This window comes from Labrus mixtus, chromosome 3 (assembly GCF_963584025.1).
Source record: "Labrus mixtus chromosome 3, fLabMix1.1, whole genome shotgun sequence".
Classification (NCBI taxonomy): domain Eukaryota; kingdom Metazoa; phylum Chordata; class Actinopteri; order Labriformes; family Labridae; genus Labrus; species Labrus mixtus.
Window position 1 is genome coordinate 16,843,291 of NC_083614.1, and position 26,022 is coordinate 16,869,312.

General features: G+C 38.9%; 2 protein-coding genes across 8 annotated transcripts in view; one reads left to right on the plus strand and one right to left on the minus strand.

The window, feature by feature from the left end:
* Nucleotides 1–239: 239 nt before the first annotated feature.
* Nucleotides 240–9,166, minus strand: creb3l3a (cAMP responsive element binding protein 3-like 3a). The gene is made up of 10 exons (XM_061033450.1): nt 8,996–9,166; nt 8,485–8,601; nt 8,124–8,367; nt 7,605–7,738; nt 5,703–5,813; nt 5,520–5,626; nt 4,792–4,860; nt 4,562–4,646; nt 3,864–3,957; nt 240–987 (listed from the first exon to the last, which is right to left on the minus strand). The coding sequence occupies exons 1-10, from the start codon at nt 9,014–9,016 to the stop codon at nt 671–673; spliced, it is 1,299 nt and encodes a 432-aa protein (XP_060889433.1). The 5' UTR covers nt 9,017–9,166; the 3' UTR covers nt 240–670.
* Nucleotides 9,167–20,991: 11,825 nt separating this feature from the next.
* The window catches only part of celf5a (cugbp, Elav-like family member 5a), a 179,925-nt gene continuing 174,894 nt past the window's right edge, over nt 20,992–26,022 (plus strand). For 2 of the 7 annotated variants that reach the window (XM_061033441.1, XM_061033442.1), the window contains exon 1: nt 20,996–21,464. In XM_061033441.1, the coding sequence (XP_060889424.1) occupies nt 21,068–21,464 (397 nt within the window). In that variant the 5' untranslated portion in view covers nt 20,996–21,067. Of the gene's footprint in view, nt 21,465–26,022 lie in introns of all 7 variants that reach the window. The other 5 variants (XM_061033446.1, XM_061033443.1, XM_061033447.1 and 2 more) reach the window with 5 other exon arrangements.

Sequence of the window (26,022 nt, forward strand, 5' to 3'; positions counted from 1 at the left end):
TGCCCGCCTGCATCCAGGAAATATATCAACAAGCCAATTATTGAAGTCAGAGTCAGAAGATAAGAGGTCATCTGTCCCACCTTTGGCCAAGTCTTCTGTCTCTGGTCAGGTCAAACCTACTGTACCTGCAAATGCTACCTTTAACAAATGGCTTGTCTAGACATCGACTCATATTTTGACAGAAAAGTTGAGTTTGATTAAATAAAGTTCTAAAACATATTAGAAAAAAAACCAATGTATTCAATTTTGAGACAACTGATTTGGCTTAAACCTTTATTTAAGGCAGCTTAACGCATTAAAACAATCAATCATTAACTAAACATGCTTTCAAAATCCATTGACATTTTACAAATAATCCTTTCAAATTAAAACTTATCATTATTTATTTTGCTAGTTTTAGATCCCTTTTAAACACTTTTTATCAAACAAAAGAGGCAAAGACCACAGTTCACACAATTCATCCTGACAAGCTATTTCAGTTTAAGAACAAATCCATACACAGTAAAACAGTATCACGCTTAAGACATAATATATACTCAATCCAATACAAGAAAGATTAACGGCTCAGTTCCGTGTTTGTGTAAAATGCAGATTCGGGAAATTCACCGGGGGACCACGTATGAAGAGGATGGATTAAAGAACTCATGTGGGGATGATTTTTTAATTTTTGCTACATGTCATCAGCATGTGGTCTCAGCCTGGCAGAGCGCTGGGGATTCAAGGTTACAGTAGCTATGTGGCCAGTGATCGGGTCCACGTGGTAATGACTCATCCTTTCTTCCTGACTGCTGTTCAGAGACAGCGGCTCTAAATCAGACCGGTGCTGGTTCACTTCCATCTTTCCCATCAGTGAAGTTATATCGTCTAATCCTCTGTCTCCTGGGAAATACCGGTGCAGCGGTTCGGATTCCTCGTCAGCAGAGAAGGGAGGGTCAATAACATGCAGCACACGGGAGGCCTGAAGGTTCTGCAGGGACCGTGACTGGACTGAGAGGGAAGAAGACACATGGAAAAGAGAAACAACTGTAAGAACCTTTGCACATGCAGCTCATTGACAGTTTGCTTTAGGAGTAATAAACACATGATTAATGCTTTATAACAAACGATAATGGAGTTGTAAGTGGATTAAGTGTTTGTTAAAGTAAATTTCATCAACTATAACCTACAAGAATATGCTGCTATGAAACATTGAATGAGTGACTGTGATGTTAAAAACTATCGATATTGTTTTGTGTCGTTTAGAAGAAAGAAAAATCTTGAGTGTGCAAATAATAATTAGTAGATGTCGCTTTTCAACTGTTTGTCACTTAAGTTCATACTCCTTTTGAACAGTTTGAAGTTCATCATCATCAACCTTTATCTAAGTTCTCGGAGAGATCATTGAGGGCGACCCTCATTTACAATGATGCCGAGAAAACATACATAAATGATAAACAACGAGAAATGAGATAAAGCTACTACAGAAAAGAAAATCAATAAAAGAGCAATAAGAACAATAAAATATATACACTAAAATAATTTAAAAGCTTGAAATTATTACAATGATAAGTCAGTAATTAAAATCAAATAAATAATTGGGCGATTAAAAATAATATTTCTAAAGTGTCCATAAGTGATAAAAGAGCTCAAATTCAGGTCCTGTTGTAAAATATTCCAGGAGTTTGCAGCACTAACACTAAAAGCAGTTTTCCCCAGGTCAGTCCTGGCATGAGGTACCTGGAGAACCAGCCTCTCTCTCGAGTGGGTTAAAAATGGACCAGGGTTCAGATGTAACAAGGAGGTGATATATAATGGAAGCTTTCCAGTAAGGGCTTTATAGATAAAAAGATGCCAGTGGTTATTGCGTCTCTCAGTGAGGGAGGGCCAACCAACTTTATAATGAAGAATGCAGTGGTGAGTCATGTAGCTATCACCGGTAATGAATCTAAGCGCAGAATGGTAAACAGCATCCAAGGGCTTTAGCATAGTGGTAGAGGCATGCCTATAGACCACATCACCATAATCCAAAACTGAGAGAAAAACTGTTTCAATTATCCTTTTCCGACAGAACATAGGGAAATTTGATTTATTTCTATATAGGTAACCAACCTTTTGTCGTAGTCTGACAGTAAGATTATCAATGTGAAGTTTGAATGTTAGTCTGTCATCTATCCATATACCGAGATATTTATAGTCTTTAACTCACTCGATAATGGATCCTAGCAGGGTGGTAATGTGAAGGTTATTATCAGTTTCACATTTAGCCCTAGAAAACAACATACATTTAGTTTTCTGAACATTTAAAACCAATTTAATGTCGTTAAGTGCAACTTGGAGAACATTAAAGGAATGTTGCAGGTTCTCCATGGCAAGCTGAGCAGAGTTAGCAATACAGTACAATATTGTATCATCTGCATATAAGTGAGCATGTGAATGGTCGCTAGATAATAATGGAATAATTTTATTGATAAAAATTGTAAAAAGGACTGGGCCTAAAATTTAACCTTGTGGAACACTCTTAGTGATTGGAAGAAACTCAGAGTGGATGGTTCCCAGGTTCACTGATTACCGTCTGTCATTGAGGTAGTTCAAAAACCACACACACGCACTTGCATTAAAACCAATAAAACAAGAATTTGCAAAAGCAATGAATGGTCAACGGTGTGAAATGCTTTGGAGAGGTCGACAAAGATGGCAGCACAATGTTTTTTTTTTATCCAAGGCATTGACAACATCATTTAACACTAGCGTGACAGCAGACACAGTGCTGTGCATAGATCTGAACCCAGACTGATGTGGGCTTAGAACAGAGTTTATTGACAGGAATTCCTTGAGTTGGTAATTTACGAGAGACTCTAATATTTTTGCTAAGCAGGGCAATTTGGAGATTGGCCTATAATTATTAGGGTCACTCTTATCTCCACTCTTGTGTAAAGGGTAACATAAGCAGTTTTCCATACATTGGGAATTACTCCGGATGAAATGGAAAGGTTAAAAATGTGCGTTAATTGCTCAGCAATCAGAGAGGCTGAGAGACGGAGAAAGAGAGGATCCAATTTGTCTTCACCAGTAGATTTCTTAGGATCTAAGTTTGAAGAGCCTCTAAAACTACACAGAATGAGACAGGAGATAAGTTAAACTGAGAAGTATGATTTGGAGTGGGAATACAGCCATTGTCAGAGGAAGGTCAATGCTAGGAGCGGGTGATCTATAATCCACATCCTCAAAGATATGACCGGCCGCTGCCGTGCATATTGAAGGCGAAGAGATCTCACTAGGATCATTCACTAAGCAGTCGTCAAACCTGACATGAGTATTAGGTAGTTGATATTATTTTGGGAAAAGTGTGTGAGTAGCTGGTAGGACTGTTCAAACATCCATCCACTTTACATGAAGAGTATGCCTTAAAATCCTTAAACATCATTGTTGAAGAGTTTACCAATAAAGAAGGACTTAAACTAGGTGTTCTCCATCATGGCTATCTCACTGGTCCCTGTCACACAGTTTAAAATAACAAACTAACCCCTGCTGCGCGGATCGGATCTGGTATTATAACAACAAGTTGCCATTTTTGTTGGTCCTGCCAACAGATATAACAATATTGTAATAAGTAATGCTAAATCATCAACGTTTTCGGCAGAGCAATAGCTTCATAACCATAATACTAATGATATATGGCATGTGTTCTCTGTGCATCTGCTCTAATCTTAAGAGTTCTTAAAAGTCTTCAGATGTGCAGAGCGGACTCCAAGCTCTGCAGGTGAGGTCATTTCCAGCAGCGGGTTAGACTGCAATTCTAACAAGCCTTTCCACTGTGACAAGGAGGCGCTGGATTAGTCGGCGGGCGGCTGCACAAAAACTGTTTGGTGCTGAAGGTTACTCACTTCTGACAGGACTGAAATCTCCCTGGCTGACCTTGGTGTCAGAGAAGGGCTTGAGGCTGGGGAACAGGATTAGGGAGAAGGACAGCAGGAGAACCTAAGGATGTAGAAACAACAAAATCAAACACACCAGACAGACAAAAAGAGAGTTAGATAAGGGTAAAAAAAAAAAAAAACATAATACAGGCTGGTAAGTTCAAGAAAAATACAAGCTGATAAGTTCAAGAAAAAGAAAGCAGACAAGTATTTGAAAACATTCCACATATTTGAACTTTTAAATAGCGTTTGGTAATTTCCTCTGTGAAAATGCTTCAAGTTTCAATGCTCAGAAAAAAAACCATAATTCAGAGGAAAAAAAACCATTGTATTGCCGTGCTTTTCTTGTGAAGCTAGCTTTCTTTGTCCAGGAACCTCAGGTTTCATGATCACAAGTTACTTTTGAAAAATGAATCTCTGCCCTGCTATTTTTTCCTTTTTGGAGATCAAAGGCTCAAGGCTCTGGTTCATACATTTTTTTATGTTGCCATTATGTGTCCTTTGTGCTGTTCTGCCCATTGTGTACATATCTACATTGGCCTTTCTCAATGGCTAATCAAGCTACAGCGGTTATTGCTTTTCAGCCTGCTCTGAAGACGTATCATATGAAGCATCTGTGCAGTTTGCTTATCTGCCCGGCATGCACACACAGAGGACGTCCTTACCAGCACACATGTTCCAGTCTGGGCTGGCTTGTTAGATGTATTCATGACCAGAGCCTGCAGTCTGCGCAACTGTTCCATTAATGACCTGCAGATAGGGGACAGACAGACATAAATAACTGAATGAACAGTGCTTTGAAAGAACAAAATAGCGAGGAAAGATGTGCAGAGCAGTTCCTGCAATTAAGAAATGTTGGAAATTAAGGAATAAGTTTGATTTAAAACTCTCTCACATGTTGCATTTCTCCAGGTGGGACACTTTCCTCTGCAGCTCCTGGTTGTGTGCATTGCAGGTGGCCATCCTGGATGAGACAATACACAAAGAGGGCAGAAATTAGGAGTATGACAAGGTAATATCCCAACAAAAACAGAAATGTTGTTGTTTTTTTTGCACATTTTTGCCAATTATGAATAAATAGTACCAACTTTGCATCGCAACTGCAATTTATACAAATCATACTGAACCAAATGTCTCATCTCTTTGACTTAGGCATTTTTGACGCTACATACAAAGATGGTGGCACCCATGAAAAACAGGGCTCTGCTGACCACAAGTGAGGCATTAGCTCTTCTCTTTGATTCATCTGGTAAGCTAGTTCATATTTCTTCAACTTTTTATACAGTAAATGTACTTTCAGTTGATCATTACAATTATGAACAGCAGAGGTGTGGACGCAAATCACATGACTCTGAAAAACCTTAAAATATTACTTGGGCAATTATGCTGTGCAAAAAATACAATTCTAAATAATAATAATGAAATACATTTTCTGACATAATATTGTCTGCGGAGTCTATTCAAAATGGAACCATAGCCATCACCTTTTAAGAGGATGGCCTTGTGCACAGTCTGATTGTATGAAACCAGATTTGAAAATGACTTAAGAGCACAGTTTGCATTGATATGGTGGATTTATGATGTTGCGCAAAAACGTGCTTAACAAATCATGATGTTTCTTACCTGCTTTCCAGCCCATCAATATACTCCTTCTTCTTCTTCCTGCTCTCCTGGGCAGACTGCTTATTGCGAATCTTTCTGCGTATTTTCTTCAGGATTCTTTCTTCATACTGATGGTCAGAGGATGGAACAGTTTGATTTTGAGGCGAAACCTTTGGAGCTTTTTAGGTATTGATTGCATTTTACCTTTGTTAGCGGTAGTTGGTCGGGCAGAGTCACCCCCTCCTTTGCTAAAAGCTTCTTCTCATCTTCATTGAGAACCAGCTCCTGAATGGACTGTTGGGATGGGTGTGGGGTCTGTAGATGAGATATGAATGCTAATATAGGAAACATAATGAGAGCTGTTTGATTACATTTTCTCCCTGCTCCCACTCATCTTCCTCCTCCTGCTTTGCTGCCAACCATCTTTCCCCCCAGAGCCTCACAAGAAGATGTTAAATGAGTGCAAAGTATTAGGCCACCTTCATCACTCTCATTTCATGAAAACCTCAAACCAATTATGGTGGAAGAAGTTGCATTCTGCCACTTTTATACTGTTAAGCTGGTTTTGCAAAATTGGGATCAGCACTGAATAACCTCAAGTTTCAGCTGCACATACACATTATTCAGCTTGTGTATTCAGGTGATGACCTCCCCTTTTAGGAACATTTTCTGCAGGAAATAAATTAGAAGTTCTCGCATCTGTGTGGAGTTTTCATGTCATTCTCGTGCTCTCCCTGTTTCTCTAGGTGTTCTGGTCTCCCCTATGACCAAAAAACATGAAGGTTAAGTTAACAGGTGACTCTAAGTCCCTTATACTTCTGAAAGTGAGTGTGAACATTTGCAGTCTCCAGTCTTTGTTTTAATACACCATTCTGACACCATCGCTTATTTGCCTTGGGTTTGCCGAGTTTTTCTAGAAATCATTGTTCGTCACCGTCAAAAAATATTTTCCTGTAACCTTGTCATTACTCTGTTTTTGGCTGCAGTCATCAGTTTCACCTGTGTCTCTATTTGTCACACCTGTGTTTGATTGGAACCTATTGTTTGGACTGCTTGCAATAGAGTAAGCTTTTGATTTTTCTTCTTGTCTGGTTGAATAAATTATTTTTTCTTCACTTTGGTCCTCTACCATTTGTTAATTCTGGAATCAAGACAATAGGTTTCTTAAAGGAAGTATTGGTATCAAAACATCTCTTCCTGTGAACCTTTCAAAAATAAAGTAAGGTGGTTAATGAACAGCTATATGTTACAGCAGAAAACTGTGTGCTATGGTGAGAAACTTACAAACTATTAAGAATTTCTGATTCACAAGAATACAAACGTAAACTACCCTTCCTCCAAACTCCTCTCTTTGTAAGCATTTAAAATTGAATGCTGCATGTGAAACAAACCTTTTCAAAACCAAATTTTCAAAAATAGGAAAGTCAATTGCATTTCAAAGGCCTCGCCTCTTAATGTAAGCCATGATTTCAGCAGTGAAGTCACCCACATGTGTTTTCAACGTAATAACATACTCAGAGGTTTAATTTTGTCAGGGTGTTAACAGAGACTTACATTTATTTCTTGGAGTCCATGTCAATGTTACAATTCACTTAGCAGATGCTTTTATCCAAAACGATGTACATCAGAGAGTAATCCAATCATACATCGCCACCGAAGCAGCGGGAAGCAATGTCCAAGGAAACATCGGACATGTTGCTCAGCTGGGAATCTAACCCTCGACCTTCCGGTTAAGAGGCGACGACTCTACCAATTGAGCCACAGCCACCCCTTGTCTCACTTTAATAACCATGAATTGCCTAAACCCTACCCTTACCCCCCACCACTGACTGCAAAATCTGAGTTTTATCAACTTTTACCTGTCATTGCACAAGCTGGCCCAAATCAATTGTCCTATTGTTTGCTCTCCTGAACGTTACACACAAACACTCAAACATACACATTCTAACTTGCACAAAACTTGTACAACTTCTAAACAGCAGGTCCTATGATAAAATAAAGCTGTGGAAAAAGAGTAGCAAAACATTTATAAAATAAATAACACTGCATTCTTTCCTTATTAGTCCAAATCCCCCAAAATGACAAAAACAAACATAACAAACTTACAGGATCTGGTGTACCCGACAAAAGCAGATCCTTGACAGTAAGAGGGAATCCAGAGGACAGCTGTGGTGTTTGTATATCAGAGGGACATTGTGTGATACTTGTCGTGCCAATTGGGAAGGTGAGCCCCCAACCATCTGCAAACAAACAGACACAAAAATACACATAAATGCAGAGCAAACAATGACACATTCTAGTGTTTAGGATTGGAACAAGTACAAGAAATCCTTTAGAAAAAAAACACGGTAATATAAAACAATCGCCATTACAAGGTCCTTTCAAAATGTATGTTATTTTTTAATAAGCGGTAATGTCTCTTTCTTTATCTGCTGTGATTCAGCAGATCCAGGGACTAATTTGCATGAATGTGATTGATTATTGTCTGTTCATGTCCATGACTGGAAACTTTATTTTATGAAGTATAATCAGAACGAGATGATGATGTTATCAGGTGAAGTACGAAGAGATAATTGGCAACCATTTCTTTAATAATTAATTTTTCTGTGAAAGATTCTGACTCACTGAGATCTGTGGAGACATCGGCCTGCATGGCAAACTTGTTTTGTGGCCTTGTACTGAAAGAGTGCGCTTCCTCGGGTGGGCTCTCAGGACGCTGAGGGCTGTCCATCTGATCTGATGGGGGGTCCTCACTGATCCCACTGTCACTCGGAGAAGGGGACCAGAAAGGGGATCCTGAAACGGACTCATTTCCACTCAGGAGGGCGTTGAGGAAGTCATCATCTGCCTGTTCAGCCGGCTGCTGCATCTGAAGAGAATATGTAAGAGATACAGAGCATGACAGGGTGAAACCAAAGTCTATTCAGAGCTAACAGCTAATCCAAGCACATGTGAGTGACATTAGTGTCCCCGAATTCTCACACACATTTGGATCTTGGATTGGCCAGGTTTGATGGTTGCCATGGCATCCCGCTTCTTCATGACGGAGAATTCCCTCGTTTTGATCAAATAGCCAGTCAAGCAGTTCAATGCCATCACAACCCTGAAATGAGATCATGACATTTCATCACAATACAATACTGTGTCTGTCATGCTTTCAGAAGCAAAGAAAACAAAAATATGAAGGATTCTTATGTCCCCACAGCTGATTGCTTTTTTACTGCCAGTCGTTCACCGTGACTCTTCCTGGACAGACTGTGCCGTACTCCATGTTCCCCAGATCCGCCCAGATATCTGTCAGTGTTTGTGATTATTTTAGTTCATTTTTTTTGTGTTATTTAGGCCTACATGTGTTTGTGTATGTGTTTAGGTATATTCAGAATTTGGGGCAGGCTTTTAATTTGCTCTAAAGCTTGATATGTGCTCTGTATGCTTGTCCTAATAACCCCAAAACCTGGCAACCTTTAGCATAAATAGAATAGTATTTGTATATTCACCTGTTCTTGGAAAGGCTCCATGGTCTTTTGGTTGAACCACCAAAGAAGTCCCAGAGATTCGGCTTAAATATCCAATTTACTTTGTTTTGCGGTAGCTTTGTCTCCGTCCCCAAAGAGACTCCACTGTATCTCTCAGCTCTTCTTTTTTCTGGTCCAAAGTTCAAACTCCAACTCAACACACCCAGCCAACTAGCTTTCTGTGTCCCCATTGGCTACAAGGAGATATCATCTGATTGGTACTCATAAGCACACAACTAAGGAACTTCACAAATTGGTTTGTCTTGAGGACATGGAGTCTCCAAATGGAAAAGAGGTCAAAGTCTGTGGTTTGTTTTTGCCTTATTTTTTTATTACAGTTTATTGACATAAGAATAGCTCTGTCCTTTGTCGTATCCATATATAACAATGGACACATAATGGGCAGGATATAGAAAACAAAAGTTAACCTTTTGTCAACGAATAAGAGTATTTCTACTGATTTGAAACAGTTCTGTTTATCAAATTGTTGCAAACACTAATTCACTAATGTAACTAATGTAAGTTTCTGAAGAATAAAGTAAGATTTCATTGTTTGACAGCAGACAAAATAATTGCATATTTCTTTCATATCAGTGTCTTAAGGCAGTCTTAGAGAAACTTGGTTATGAGGAGAATCATAAAATATTTCTAAGATGGAATAAAAAATGCATCCTGAGGCCTCTTAATCAACCTTTAAAGAGGCTTACAAACATGAATGTACTGCAAAGACGTGGATGAAAACATAATTACACAGAAACTATTAGAGCCCCCCTCTTTGTAACCTATAGGCTATGTTTTATTTTTTTTTCAGGGCCCAAATAGGTTTTCCCCTTATCTTCTTAACCAAGAGTATAACTGAACAGGTTCGAAGACATACCGGCCGTTAATTCTCGGAATTATGTAATTGTGATAAAGGAAAACTAAGAGACAAAATGGAATAAGACAAATAAAAAGAAAGAGGAGTCTTCTGACAGAAGTAATGTTTTTCCACTTGAGCTTTTTGGGTTTGTTTTTGTATATTGAGCTAGTACTATTTATGGACAGGATTCTCTTTGTTGGTATAAGTGTCCACACATTTTCTTAATTTTCTTAGAAATCCCCACCAAAGGCAGATCGACTGAAAAGTAATCATAGGTGCATTCAGTTGCAGGCTGTAAAACAGATTTGCTTAATGTTAACCAAATTTATGGAATAGTTTGACATTTTTGAAATTAAGTTGACTTTTTTTTCTTGCACAGTAAGATGATTGACACCCCGTTCATGTTTCTCTCAGTATGAAGCTTCTGCTATGTGTAAGCTTAGCCCAACACAAAGACAGGAAACCATAGCCTCGGAAAGGTTACTAAATTAGTTTATCAGCACATCAATTTTTATTTTCACTAAAACTTGTATGGATAAATGAAAAAAAATATCTGAATTTTTTACCTATATTTGCTTTGCTATCTACATATCACCCCCTCTTAACATCCAGACCTGAAAGTGATTCTTTTGTCTTATTCTGGCCAAATAAGCCTATAAGCATATTTCCCAAAAATGTATAGCTGTTCCTTTAAATCTCAAAGCTACTTACCAGTATGAAAGAGCCATCACCAGTGTGACCACCACAGATGAAATTCATGCTAGAAATAGCCCACTGAAATAGCTTAAGCTGTAAAGTAGAAAAAAAGTAATCATAATCTTGCCTCTGGGGCACAAAATATGGCAGAACTACAACTTCTTGCCGTTCCACCAAATTCTTACCCTTGCATCCTCGATGTAGAAAGAGGTCACCACCAGTACCCATCTTTATCAAAGTAACCGATGTCATATGTTGCACTTTGAGATGGTAATGTGTTTATTTGACTTGGAGGCATGGATCAGCTTAGGAAAAGATTCTCTGCTGCAGAAAATCCCAAAGTATAGAGAAGACAAAACATGATAAACAACATGGAGGGGGGAACAGCAAACAATTGTCTCATATTTAAGTTAAAAACCTCAGCAGAGAGGCCAACTAGACCGGAGCCAAGGAGGTTGGACAAGGCCTGTAAGACCCCAGTGAAGGGAATTCACTCTTTTTACAGTTCCAGATCATGTGGCTCAACTCATCATTAACTGCTGTTACTTTCAGCTTCCAAACCGCTCTTCATTTGGTACCATCTGGCTTTTATCAAATCTGATTAAAAATTCAGCAATGTTTTTTTTTGACCTATGATATGCGAACATGTATTTTACCTAAATCATTCACTCAGAATAACAATATTTAACATGATGTTTGGTCAAAAATATGTATTGAACTTGTTTATGAGGGATGCTGAAAATTATTATTCCACTTAAAGAACTAAACACAGCGCGGCTTGTCTGATATCACAGTCAGAAGAAATATGATTTAAACCTTGTGATTCCAAGAATAACAATATTTGACACGCCCTTTATATACACCTATATTGCTATAGAAACAATAATGTTAAACCATCAAGTACCAGTCCTCATGTTTACTGAACTTATTATTTCTGCTGAAAATGATTGTTTCACTTCAAACACTAAACAAAGGGCTGCTGGCCCACTGTCTACAGTAGTGTATTAAATAACAGCAAAAAAGGTGAAAACAAGGGAAACCAGGTCTCTGGGGTCCAGCTCCCATCGTTCACATTAGAAAGAACTGCCACATATAGAGCCGTCTCAGTCGCCAACTACACACCACTGAAAACACTACCCAGTGTGCAGTGTGGATATGATGAGCCAGCTTTCAGCTGACAGGCTGTATCATGGAATGTGTGTCTTGCCTGAACTAGTCTACTTGGCTTTCATGGAAGAAGTATTATGTAATCATTATTACCTTTTTATCTGATTGAGGAAGCTAGGTTTCAAAGGGCAAAGTTGTAAGTACCTACAAGCTGTTTTGAAAACCGCCGCTATATTAAATAGGTTGATATGTCACCCAAACCGTTTACAAGAATCACAATAATCAATATTGTTGGAGTATCAGTGAATCTTTTAGTTAACCGACTTAATGCTAGCTGAATCTAAGCTTGTTAGACCTGCATTCCTTTATTTTCTACACAAGTTACACACAAAAGACCATCAACTCATATTTATTTGTATATTTCTCTCCTTTGTGGGTCTGGGGTGGTTGTTGTGCTGTGGTGCATACATGCCAGTAGCAACCAATATGCATGTGTCATCCTCTGGCTCTGAGCCTCAGGAGATCAAGCTATAAGGTCAGCAAGACTATGAAATATTAATTTGTCGATGTCCAGAGGGATACAGTCAGGTTACTGCAATGACAATAACTCGTTTTTTCTTGGTTTACTGAATGTCAGACCATTTCAATAACAATTTCTTGGATATCTTAGCGATTGGTTTGATGCCATCCTTGTGCTGTGATGAGAGCCCTGCAGTGAAAATGAAAGCCTTAAAGAATATAATCTGATAAGACTTGATGCCTGTTGTTTATATCACATTTGACTGAGCACTATTAATTCCCCATTTGAACGGTATACAATCTGAAATAAGGGTCAGATTTATTTCTAATTGAAAGTTGGGGGTGAAGATATGGTAATAATGAGCCTTTGAAAAACAACACTAAGCTGAGATTTACAGATGCAGAAGATCAAATGCCAATCCCTACAGTAAATGCCAGTCTGTCAAGAGCTTTATCAGTGCGAGACCTCACCGTTGACATGCATAATTGGAATTTAAAAAACCCTGAAAAGTGCCCCCCACCCCTCCTCTCCCCCAAGAAGCAACGACAAACCCAATGTTAAATGGAATATAATCCAGCTTCGGCACACAGCCTTGGCTGAAATATGTGACAGTTGGTGGCTGTCTTTGTTGTACAAACATGTAATTGCTTTAGTGGCATCTTCTCGAGTAATATCTGCCATTTATATTGTTGTGTATTGTTGGCACACTGCCAACAGCCTTTCTCTACATTTTACACAGCAAATAATCACAATGATTAAGAACAATTGACAGTTAAAATACAGCATTTGGTCAGAAAACACAGTACAGGAAAAGACCATTAAAGAGGTAAGAGGTACTGCTTCGTCAGGAAGGGGCACCAAAATCAGAAATAGCCCAAAGTTCCTCACAGGAGTTTAAACATGACCATGATTATATTCAACACCTTACATCTTTAGGCGTATTGTTTGCCCATAGGTAGTAAAATAAATAACATAACCTGCAGAACATTACACCAGAGAGGCTGATTTTACTGCATCCACCAGCATACAAAGTACCACTCAAGGCCTGCAACACTATTAGCATATCAGACCAGCAATGTGACAAAAGGTTAATTTGCATCAACTCTCTCCGGTGGGTTAAGGTCGACATCAGGCCTGTTTGAATAACTCTGATCTAAGATCTGTGTGATGTTGCTCTGTTGTTTGAGGCTTTCTACACATGAAGAAGGAAGAGAGAAGTCGAAAGGACATTTTTTGATAGAACAGATGAAAGTAGCTGCAAGTGTTATTGATGCAATAAGTTATACAACCTTAGGTTCAGCACCACTTCCAAGCCGCACTTAATTATTTTTATTTTTATTAATAAAAGTTAGAATGTAAACCAAGAGGTTTTGATGGGGGTTCAGCGCTTTAAACATTTAATTTTCAATGAAGACAATTATTCCGCCCAACTATTAGGAGGCCCTATGGGGCAAACGGCAACCAACAAACTGACGAAGCAAAATCCATGAATCCCATTAAATCCCTCCAATCACTGGGATTTATTATTAGGAAAACAACCCAAATCTTTGAACAAATACCAGCTAAGGACTTAATCAACAAAACACAACAACACAAAATCCCTGTCCAAGAGGCAGGGAAATTAGACGAGGTGCCTCTGACTTCTGAGGTCAGCACTGGATTTTCACACCAGGTGCACACAGCTGAGTATTTCACATCGTCGGGAAGAGCTGGGATGGGACTATGGAAGGGGTAAAGGGACAAACAGTAGAGGGAAAACTTAAACCCAACCCATTGCCTCATGTTTGTTTGTGAACTACTGAATTATATTCCTGTTTATTTATATGCCTGATGCTAGTTAATATTTTTAATTTTAGAAAGAAAGACAATACATTTCTACCAGATATGTGTATCAAGCAATCAGAAATTTCAATCAACATTAATGGTATTAGTAAAGATAGCACTAGCAAAGGCTCTACGGAACAGTTACGTTTCAGATCCTTGCATCAGCCTCTGGGTAAAATGAATCATGTATGTTGATCCTTCTGATTCCTGGTCTGTTTTGTTTAAAAAATTACAATTTATTTGTTTAATTAATGATATGCTATTCAGGTATTAATAAGTTACACTTTCTTGAGTGTCATTGGGTGTAGAAACAGTCAAACCTGAAAATATGCTTTATATGTGACAAATACGAGAGGTGTTGAGAGCATGTTTTCTTAATGTGTCCTTGAGGCTTGTACACAGCAGCTGTTCTGTGGCCCTGAAACAGGCCGGTCTCAATGAGCTTACACTAAACCGAGCCAAAAAAACACATTTGTGTACATAATGATATCAAACACCAACACTTTACGCCATTACTATCATCAAAAAAGGCCTAATATACATGTGTCCTCCAATACATTGTAAGGTCTGTAACGTGCGATCAAAGTTGTGCAGCAGCTTCATCTTCTTTGTGCCAAAGCAGGGAGATAACCAGATGTTTTAAGTGGCCAGATATCGAGAGCTATCGTCCAAGCCCTTCCAGTTTGCCTGGCAGTCTTGTAATGAATTTTTAACGGAAAATGTGATATTAAAGAGGCAGCTCTAGGCCTACTGGCAATAATTTAACACAGGTTAGTCATAATTTAGAGTGGAGTGTCCTCACATGACTGATTAGATTTGAAATGAAATTCCAGTGGATCACAGCTGCCATCTGGTGGTCATAAATTGTAATTACGTATTCAATCCTGGATTATGTAGTTCTGGATATTTATTTTAAGACAATGTGCAGTACTGGTGAGATTATACTGTGGCAGTAAAAGGCCCAGACACTGCAGAAGATCAAGATAAGTATGGAAAAGAAAAAAAACATTTTCTTTATACTGATTTTACCTTTATGTTAGCTAAATATTCATTTTTAGACATGTATCCAGAAAAGTGTTATTTTTTTAAATTTCGACAATACAATACAACTTTCATGCTTTTTTTTTTAACGTGGGTAGAGATGATATTTTTTATGTCACTGACTTTATCCTTTCCCCGAAAACATGCTAAAAAATGAAGAAAGATTTGACTATATTGATTATATTAAATGAAACCTGAATACATCTTCCTACTACAGTATTCTGTATCTTCTGTTTCAAAGGTGTAAGGTTCTACTTTTGACAAAGTACCTTGAGGAGAAACATTATCTCTCTTAACAAACAGAACAAGAATAAGTCATAGGGTGCAGGTAGAGACCACGGAGGGGTTTGAGTCTTATGTTATGACTAGATTTTTCTTTTGAAAATGTTAGTACAGTAACACAGAAACAGCAGCAGACTAGACAATCTTGTAAATGAGGTATTAGAAGAGGTGTCGCAAATCAGAGAAAATATTATCTCTTTAAATGCACAATGCCAATTGTCTACCATGTTACTTTTGTTATTGATGGGAGACAAGGGAAATGGATGTCATTTAGGACAATTACAGAATACTTATTTCAGCAATGAGAATGCTAATGAGAAGCATCATAATGCCAGACACAGGATGAGGACATTGAGGAGGGGGGTAAAGAAGAGGATTGCTTAAATGAGCTGCATTGATTTTGTTTCTGTCTATCTTGAGCTGAAATTAAGCTACCATATATAACTATCAATGTGCTGTCTGCATGGGGCTATTGCTAGCTTCTGCTGAAAAGAAAAAGGGCAATAGCATGGCCTGGCAGGCAGCTGCAAGATTAGCCTACTTGTCCCTAGCTTGCTGCTAACTAGCTTGATGCTAACCTAGATAATTTGTTTATATGATGTCTCCACTCCAAGGGATATTTTTCACAAAACGCTACATACTTTGATGACAGTTGGAGGCCTGACCTGTTGGGAGTTCCAATTTAACAGTAACAACCCGCCAACTATATCATCCCTTAAACACTGAAGTCACTTACTCATAACAAAAAACGTAGGATCACTACAGTATTAAAAAAATATTTTTTTTGCAATTCAATTCTTAAGTTATTTAAAGGCATCCATTGTACCCCTTCAGGGTTTTACTACCACACCAGATAACATAACGATATAACTTGGCCAAGCTAATAGTATGCTAGCAAGGCTAAAAAAAAAATCAATAACATGGTGTATCTACGGCTGACATACAGAAGTTATTATTCAACAGTAGGTTTAACAACATGACTAGCTAGCTAACTATCTTATGCCTTATATTTCATTGTGACCAGATCAATATCAAGATTTTAATTAACAAGTGCTTCCATATTTACAGTTGGGAACAGCCTGAAGTAGATTTGAAGTACAAAAGAGGTGTTTGCTTACGTGATCCACAGTATCAGCAAGTTCAGAGTGAAAGTGTTCTTCTTGCAGCTTGTTTTTAACATGACGTCATCCATTGGTGTGGAGGATGAAACAAGTATCTCCCTCTGATGTATATGTTGAAGTCGTACATCATTGTAACAGATATTAACAAAATGCAAAAATTGCAAACGGTGGCTTTGAAAAAATCTTATAATGTGTTGACTGTCAGGAAATAATTGACACCCTGCAGTCAATGGAAATCAAGCACTTGCCCAGACCATGGTGTAATACACAGCATTTGCCTTTCAAATGTTGTAGAGATGAACTATTACAGTAACAGAATAAAAAATATTCCTTAAATCAACTGAGGTACCTTTAAAATTGTACTTATGTGTTACTTGTGTAGGTAAACATTAGTCCACCACTGTAGACCAGCCAGGTACCACAAACCAACCACAATCAAATTAAATGAATCCTGGGATAACTGTGTAATGCTGTAAGTAATGCACAAATAAACTGATACCATTTTTTATCAGATGTAACACAATTTTGGCATCTTTCAAGAATGCATCACTTCAAGGCTTGCATGGGTCATAATTATTAAAACAGGTTACAGTAAGCAAAAATAAGGATGGAGTCATTTCCCCCTTCTCACTCACAGCAACCATGCAATTGGAATACAGAATATATGAGACATGTGTGCTCAAATGCTTGAATAGTTTATGCACTTTTTAATTATCCCTGCAATTATTTATACTGGAACTTCAATTCAGTTTCTTTGTAGAAAAAGACATGTCAGAGCGATCCTTGATGGAAGTTCCCTGATGGATGTCAAAGAGCTCTACCCGACTTTTTGACGAGGGACCTGAGAAAGAAAGGTGCGGCACATTGACTCCACAGTTCAGCCTGCTCTTATCACATCTCATCAGCCTGTTAACTCAGTGGTCCATAAAACTGTCTCTAGTGTGATATGCCATCATTGCATCACACCCTAATTTTCTTGAACAGCACCTTACAGTTGAACGAACATGGTTTGCAATGCAGAACCAGAGTGCAATGGTGAATTAGGCACCAGGGGACACCTCGAACCCTTACAGCTTATTAAACCACAACTACACTTTCAGAACTTCAGCATGCCAGGCCAAGCAGAGAAGACACTTTCCTAACACGGCAATGTGTTGTACATTTTATCTTGTCCAGCTTTTCAATTGCTCACTGACTTTAACTCTTAACTAGATGGCATATGGCAAGCTAATTTATGTTTTCTACATTTATTGAGTTTTACTCCCCCATGACCATTGCTGTGTTTGAACAATATGCAAGTAAGTAACTGGACGTGCAGAATAATGTTGAGTTTTGTAATTAGGAAGTGTGTGTGTGTGTGTGTGAGAGAGAGAGAGCATGTCTGGCTGCCTGTCTTCACTGTATGTCTACAAGTGGTGCACACAGAATGCAAAATGAGTCCCTCAGCTGCCTCTGTCTCCCTCTGGGCCTCCCAGACTTCCCAAGCTGAACACATCCAGACGAGCTGCCTCCCATCAGGGTCCAGCCTGGTTAACAAGCAGCAGAATGAACGCCAGCCAGTTAAATTGTATGTAACTTTTTAGTTCACACTAATTGTGTAACCTTTATTGATTTCTTGTCTCTGCCTTCAGCCTGGGTGAAACACTAATGGCACTGGTCAATAAAAAACCATGAAGTGGAAGTTCTGAATACCCCCTCCCCCCTGGGCTGATCACATCCCTAAAAATAGACCCTTTGCCTCCCTTGGTGTCCAGGCCAGTGCCATGACAGCTCAGTACTCTTATTCAATGCATCCTAGTCGGCATTTGTTTCCTCGGTTCAGTAATGAGATGGCTAACTGGCTGGGACCTCCACAGAACACATCTACTGAAATTCGGTCTCCTCTAACTCACACTTAGACGCCACATTCAGCGAGAACCCTGCCTCTTTTGATCAATAAATTTATGACATGATGAACGAAGCATAAAATAACACTGTGACTTCAGCCCGCAAATCGACAATAAACAGCAGTTTCAGCAGCTGTGACTAGCACAGCACTGTGGGATCTACTGCTTCAAAGACAAGCATTCACATTTCAAAAGAACGAGTTTACAATAAAACATGCCCAGTGTGTGTGTAGCTACCACCTGCTGTTTTATTGACTGCTAATGTCAATGTGTACCCCTGCCAGCTGATGTCTCTCCCTCCACAGTTGCACTTATTGAGCTTTGCAGACAGAAATATTATGAGCAGAGTTCAATAAAGCTGAAATGATCGCTATTTTCCTCAATGTGAAAACAAACTCGTTCCTCCAAACTTCCCAACCCTGAACTTACAGCATGCTGAAACAAGGCCCTTTGGATGTGACCCTTTCCTTGCTTTACAGGTGTGCTGCTGACTTTGGAGCACAAAGGCAGCTGAAGGAGATGTCTAACACAGAGATACAGCCATTCTTAAGTTGTGTGAGAGGACCCCATGTGGTGCTGCTCCTCCATAGCAAGAGAAGCAGCCAGCAGCCGTATTGATCCCACCTTGCAGCCTTGAGCCTGCTGTCACAGACAGTGTATATCACTTTATTTAATCCACTGTTAAATAGGCTTTAATTAGAAATCTGTCCAGCGGATGTGTTTTAGTTAAAAGGTGGTTTGTGGCTAGGTTGCATGTCAAACTACACTTCCTTTCCTGCATTAACATTTTATTTATCTGTGTTTTTGTCCTTTCAGTTACAGTTGTACACACTTATGTGTGTGTGTTGGATGTTAATCTGAGAGCTGTTCACTGCTGTATCTGCAAAGAGAAGGCAAATGATGCAAATACTCTCCCTCTTGGGGGATTAGCCTGCCTGCTATTTGAAAAGTACTTACAGTAAGTCTCCTAATTGTGGTTAATGTTTACAGGTCTCTGGACTCAATCTAATGACAGATTACTGATAGCAATACTATTAACTTATAAATGGGGCATTTTTCTCTTGCAGCAGCATTGGCTGTACAGCATGCAAGTTTAACTTCTATATTTCAATGTAGTAGAAGCACATGCCAATTAAACACAATTCTTACTTTTAATATGGTGTACATTTTAGCACTATCAACACACAAAAAAAATAAAAATAAAAAAAGGCAGCAATCAGTACTTTTACTCTGCTTCCCTTGCTGACACTAAACTTCATATAGTTAAGCTCTATAAAACTTTATAGTGCATGCCCATCTGTAACACAAAATCTTGGCACCAGAGCTAAAAACATTGTTGGCATTGAGAACATTGTTTCTGAAACTTTCATGCCAATAAAAGTGCTTTGAATTGAACTGTTGGAAAAAAAATCCAGGGGCAAAGCAAAAAGCCTGCATTGATCTGTCTCCTTTTCTAGTACAGCCACATTGGTGGCTACAACAGCTTGTGTGAGGCTTTTTAGCAACAAAAGTGTCCAGACTAACAATGTCTGAAAGTATTAAACATTTTCTTCAGCTTATTTGCATGTTTTTATTTAGCTTTCCAAAGCTGTTAAGCTTCTTGATAACTACTCTGAGATTTTTGCCTTTATTTTCATAGTGAATTTAAAGATTTGAAGTTGGATTTCTGACATCTATATGCCAGTGTTGTTCTTTTTCCATTAAGACTTTAGAACTTATGGTATACTACTGTAAGAATTTCTAGCTGTTTGGTCTTCAGTAATAGAAAAAAATCACTATGGACAATTATAGTACTTGACCACTTTTTAGCACAATCCAGCCAATACCATTTTTTAAATGTCTACCACACAATTGAGCAAAATTATTATTTTTAAATGTATCTACAAAGATTCTGCATTTTAAATTTAATTTTATTCATAGTTTTTTTATTGACTTTAAGTCAGCTTTGGTCTTCATAATTAGACTACCATGTAATACCAGTAGTACCACGGTACGACTGACATCAATAATTCAACGTATTAACAACGTATAGGAACTAGTAAAACCAATTCTCAACTCAATGCTGGCTCCTTTTAATTTCATTCAAGAAAGATGAGAATTGAGGGTTTTTACATAGCCTACTTCCAATACAATAGGCTTTTTTAAATGGAAGACCATTTGACATGCAACGGTAGAAAATTAACTGTTGTAAATAATCATTTTAATGATGCTGTTATGGCACTAATAGCCTACACCTAGATGGAAAGGAGCTATCGTTAATGTAATTAGTAACTTAGTGCTTTTGAAGCCTTTATACTAGTAAAATGTCATCTCTGGAAGGGGACTATGGGACTACTCTCATTTTTGGTAGCAGGTTTGCTGAGGTAAATGATGTGCTGTAGTGATGCCACAAGGGTTAAGAAGGAAATCACTATAAAAAAAATTCTAACATATAGCCTATACGGTAGTAGGTCTAGGCTATATGAAAAAAAACCCGGGTCAGACCGTATAGGCTAGATGATAAAAAAAAAAACTGTGTGGAACTACCTTTAGCAAGATGCTGTATCACACATCGGACACTGGGTGTCGCCGCAGAGTGCCTAATAGCGCTCCTGCGCGCTTATTTCGCCAGTCTCACCCCCCTCTGCCTCGTGCTGTGTGTGCGTGTGTGTTGTGTGTCGGATAGAAAGTCAGCCTGGTTTCCAGCTGAGTGCTTGCTCTCTCACAGTGTGTGTGTGTATGTGTTGTCATTATTATCCACTCTGCTCCCAGCTCAGAATGGCCAGATTCACTCAGACTGAAACAAGAAGGCAGCACCATCCACAGCAGCCCCAACCCGCTCACTCCAGCCTGGTTTTTACCGGACCGGGGGCACCACCGACCCAACCACCACTACTACTGATCCCACATCAGCACCAGTACCCTCAGATCACATTCCCGAAACCCATGAACGGGTCAGAATCCATTTCAATTCATCCGGAGAGCGGCAACATGAAGGACCAAGATGCCATTAAGCTGTTTATCGGGCAGATACCGCGGAACTTGGAGGAAAAAGACCTGAAACCTCTGTTTGAACAGTTTGGGAAAATCCACGAACTGACAGTTCTCAAGGACCGATACACCGGCATGCACAAAGGTAACGTGTCGCACCTCCAGGGGCTGCGAGGCCCTGTATAGAGTTTGCTAACTGCTTTTTTTTTTTTTTTTTTTTTTTTTTTTTAATATAGACTACATTTACAAGTCATAGCCTGTGTTGAAATGGTGGCGCGAAAATACGGGTACACGCGACTTTTCTTACGGTTTTTCCGGTTTTATCCAGATCTGATATGTCTTGTAGTAAATCTTGTGCGCATCGTTGCTAATATATATGTTGTATCCATCATTTTTTTAATTTTTTTTTTATAATTTTGTCCCATGCTTGATTCATTGTCTGTTAAAGCTAAACGTCCTATTATATTTGTAAAGACTCATATTTGTAGTTCCATCTTGTTTATTCCACATTTTTTCCACAACACACTCAACAAGATGGTATATTCAAGCTTATGATCGTTTGCATTAGCAGGAATGTTTTGGTGGCTAAATGTGTTGGCCTTGCTCTGTAATTTATTGCTATTGGAAAGTCTTTCCTTAACACACTGTTAAGTGGGGCAGAGGCGCTTGGAAAATATGCATTTTTAAAGAGCCTTCTCCTGCCAGTCCCGTCTTCCGCGGAGGGGCGGCATCATTTATTCATCCGTATGCTTTCTTTTACATCTCTCCCCATGTGCGATGGGACGATGTGCAAATCCGTCACGGTAAAATCAGTTCAGTGTCCAACACCACAGCGTCTCCAAAGGGCGCAAGAACTGTCGCAAGATGACGGACGTGGCCATGAGGAGTGGGCAGAGCTGCTGCGTTGCTTCTGCTCAAATGAAGGCAGAGGGTGTAAATTCACTCAGCTTGCTGTACACTCTTAACAACTTGCAGCCCCAATAATGACATGTGTTTTGGGGTGAACTGTGTAGGCTATACCACTGTCTGGATGGGAAACCCATTTCGCATTATGTGGTAGCCCCTCACAGTGTAATCCACGCAGTGTGGACGTCATCAACACCATCATCACTTTGAACCAACTTGGAGTTGATCACGTTGCACTTGTATTTGAAGTCAGCATGGTGTAAGAAATTCATTGGCTGTAGGCTAATGGTTGATATAAGCTTAGGGAATTCTGCATACATTAGGAGAATTGCATAATAATAAAAACATAATATTAGGAATCAGTGATACTGCAAGAATATAATTTTACCATTTCAGGCCAATAAACTGATGCTGTTTTCAACATTCATCATATTCATGATTCAAAGGGAGAAAATCACACTGTCTTATTGTCTAACATAACATGAATGAATGAATGGTAAAATGTTTGTTTTATAAAGCACCATAGGCATGACTATTATTCTGTCCAAGTATTTGGAGAAAAGTTTATTTCCCTAATGTAAGCCCCCTCCTTGGATCTCCGTCTTTCTCTGCTGCAGAGCAGATGTTGATATGTGAGCGACGTTAGTACAGGAGATAAGCCTTTTATTGCTGTGACATTTAGAAATGACGAATGACAATCTCTTTCAATAATGAAAATGCCATTTGCAAATATTGCAAATAATGTCATGTCTTCGACGACATAAACTCACATCCACAAGATAATACATGTGTTAGCATTACAAAGGTTGTCTGCAACTGTCACAGAGCCTCTGTTTTAGAAATAGCTTTTTTAAAATGAAGTTTTATGGATTGACATTTTGGGACTGATTGCACAGTTTCAGTGACAAAGAATAGAGTATTGGCACAGATGCACCTTCAGATTAGATTTCTATTAATGGCATAATATAAGGGAACCAAGAATGGATTAATAAAATATCTAAAAATATTAATATTAATTTCAGGTTGAAATAAGCAGCTGATCCAAAATATCTACTCGCCTAAGGATCAAAAAAATGTTCTGTTTGTGTTTCACATACTGTATGTACAATAACATTATGCTATCATAGCTCCTATTAGCTACATATTTCATGAAGCCACATGCCTGAATAGCAAACACTCCTGATGCTGCAGTTGATATGGCTGATGTGTAGAAGGGAAGACATTTTTTCAGAGCCGCTCTCATTTGGCATTCAGCGCTATCTGTTGACTTGTGCATGTGTGTGCATACATATACTAAAATGTCATTGCACTGTGTTGCATAATGATTGCAGTATTTTCCCCCTTGATTGGCTCCACCTGATGTTGGTGTTAGGGAAAAAACATTTTAGGCTTTTTTTTGAAAAATCTAAAACATGAACTTGTTTAGATGCAGCTACTTTTTTACATTCAGTTAAATGTGGAAAAAAATTAATTATTTTCTTAAATGTATTAATGAACATACAAACAACTCATTCACTAAGTTAAGTTTTGTTGAAACATTAAAATGTCTCAAAGTCGTGTCACAAGATTAACATTAGAAAAACAATCCCTCAATGATCTGTGATGAAGTTATCTTTTGGAGTATCATGTTATTTTGCAGAAAAGGATTATAAGTATGGATACAGAGTGTCACACACACACACACACACACACACACACACACACACACACACACACACACACACACACAGACACACACAGTATCATTTAAGTATGGTGCTTTAGCATCATTGCACTTATTCTGTCATTTCCCTTTCATGCACATCGTGCTTCGTTTGTTTATTCTTCTCTCTTTTTTTGTGCATCTATTTCCCCCTCTCGGTAATCCATGAGGGAAAACATGGGAATTAGTTTGTAAAGCGTCATAATAATGCATGGCCATAATAACTTGACTCAAGAGGATTAGCAAATGTGCATTGTCTGAAGCAGCAGTCTCTTGGGTGATCAGCTGGTTGCCTCCCTAAACAGTGGCTGCCTCTGCCAATTAAAAATTCAGTCTAGTCTGCCTCTTCAAATGATTAATTCTGCCCAAGAAGCTGCCGATGGCCTGCCAATTATTGCCACCCGATTGGTATTAATAGGTAAAGGATTTTCTGATGTTAAATTTATCTTAGACGGTGAAAAGTTCTCCCTTTGGCTCTAATTAGCTTCCAATTATAGCACATGCAGAACACACACTTGTATGTCTGTGCACATGCATGATGCAGAGTTAAGGCTTTAATTGACAGCCTTGTGATCTTCTGTGTTCAGTTTTCTAATCTTCTGATTTAATTTATATCATTTTATTACTAGTGCTTTTTTCACAGTTCACTTAAAGCCTTTTTTGTTTTCAATCAGAGCCATGCATAATCTCTGTCTCTGTAGAATATTTTGTTCTATATGTCAGATTTTATCCAGAGAGTTCTGTCAAGATTGACTGATCTCGCCTTGTTCAGTTAAGTAACACGCTTTCAAAAGAGAGAGTGAGAGAGAGAGGGAGAGGGAGAAGAGGTTTTTTTTTATCCTCCTAGGTGAGATTCCTCACAGCAGACAGACAGATGAAACAAACCCCACACTTCTTCAATCTGCCGGCCAGCTCTGCTATGGTATCAATAATAAGCTATTGTCGGGTATCATCCTGTTAATGCATTTATAAATGGACCAGAAATATCGCTGCAGACCCCAGCCAAGCAGAAGCACATTAAATCACAGAATAATCTAATGAAATATTTATTCAAGTTTTTATTTTTTTCTCCCTCTGAGCTAGACTGATGGATAGCGTTCCTCAGTGGGTCGCCCTGCTAATAAAATAAAGAGAGAAGGAAGGAAGCAAACAGGAATAGCTGGAACACAGCATATGCATCAAACCAAAATGATACAGCATTAATATGAGACTGAGACTGCTGTTCACTTAGATTACACCTGAAAGGCAATGGCATTGATTAAACTAAGCTTGGGTTTGTTTGCTTTTTTAAAACGATTGGAAGTGTGAGTGCATCTTAACGTCTCCATATTGTGTGTGCGCCTTATGGAAGGTGTCAAAGATCACAGCACTGCTGTAGGACAGCATCCCCCCTGAGGAAACAGATGGGTGAAATTCACTTACAGACTATAAACAGAGCTGCAGAAGTGACATGGACGGGACGTACACAACACGCTGTGATGATATTACTGATTTAGCAGACATCAGTGTAGCAAATAATGACTGCTGCATGGTTGCTAATGAAATCAAACAAATTCATGAAGGTCTTTTTTTTTGTGTTCCGTTTTAGCTGAACACTGAGGCGGGGAACACAATCCTCAGTCTCCTTGCAGCTTTGTGCTGTGATTCATTTTTACAAATCTAGAATAAAATCTTCTGTCAGGGCCAGTGAGCGAAGGCCACCGAGCCATCGAATGCAGCAACAACATTCGCCTTGCAATCTTTAAACGTCTGTAAATATTGTAATAAGCAACAGGGCTTTCCTCATAAAAGATGCAGCAGCTCAACTGCTACTGACAGGCGCTATGGGCCTTGACTTCAGTATGAGGAGCGCTGACTACCCCCCCTTTCCTTTTCCCTCTTTTTCTGTTGGTTATTCCAAGGAGATTGCCAATCTCGAATGCCGACAAGGCCATGCTCTGCTGGAGGTCAGTGTCCACTCACCAAACTCACCTGGCTTTTTATTCTGTCTCTGCTTCGCTCCCCTTAATCCCTGCCCGAGAGAGCCTTTCAGATGGATTGATTTCCTGCTCCAATGCAACATTCATTATGGCTTGCAGTATATTATGCTTTCAGT

What these genes read in the sequence shown, in the direction of transcription:
- creb3l3a (XM_061033450.1), bottom strand. Translation starts at nt 9,016, where the DNA reads ATGGAGCCTTTCCAAGAACAG. An exon ending in CGATGTCTCCACAGATCTCA is followed by an intron (nt 7,739 to 8,123) that starts GTGAGTCAGAAT and finishes GTTTGTTTGCAG; the next exon opens with ATGGTTGGGGGCTCACCTTC. An exon ending in AGACTGGAACATGTGTGCTG is followed by an intron (nt 3,958 to 4,561) that starts GTAAGGACGTCC and finishes CTACATCCTTAG; the next exon opens with GTTCTCCTGCTGTCCTTCTC.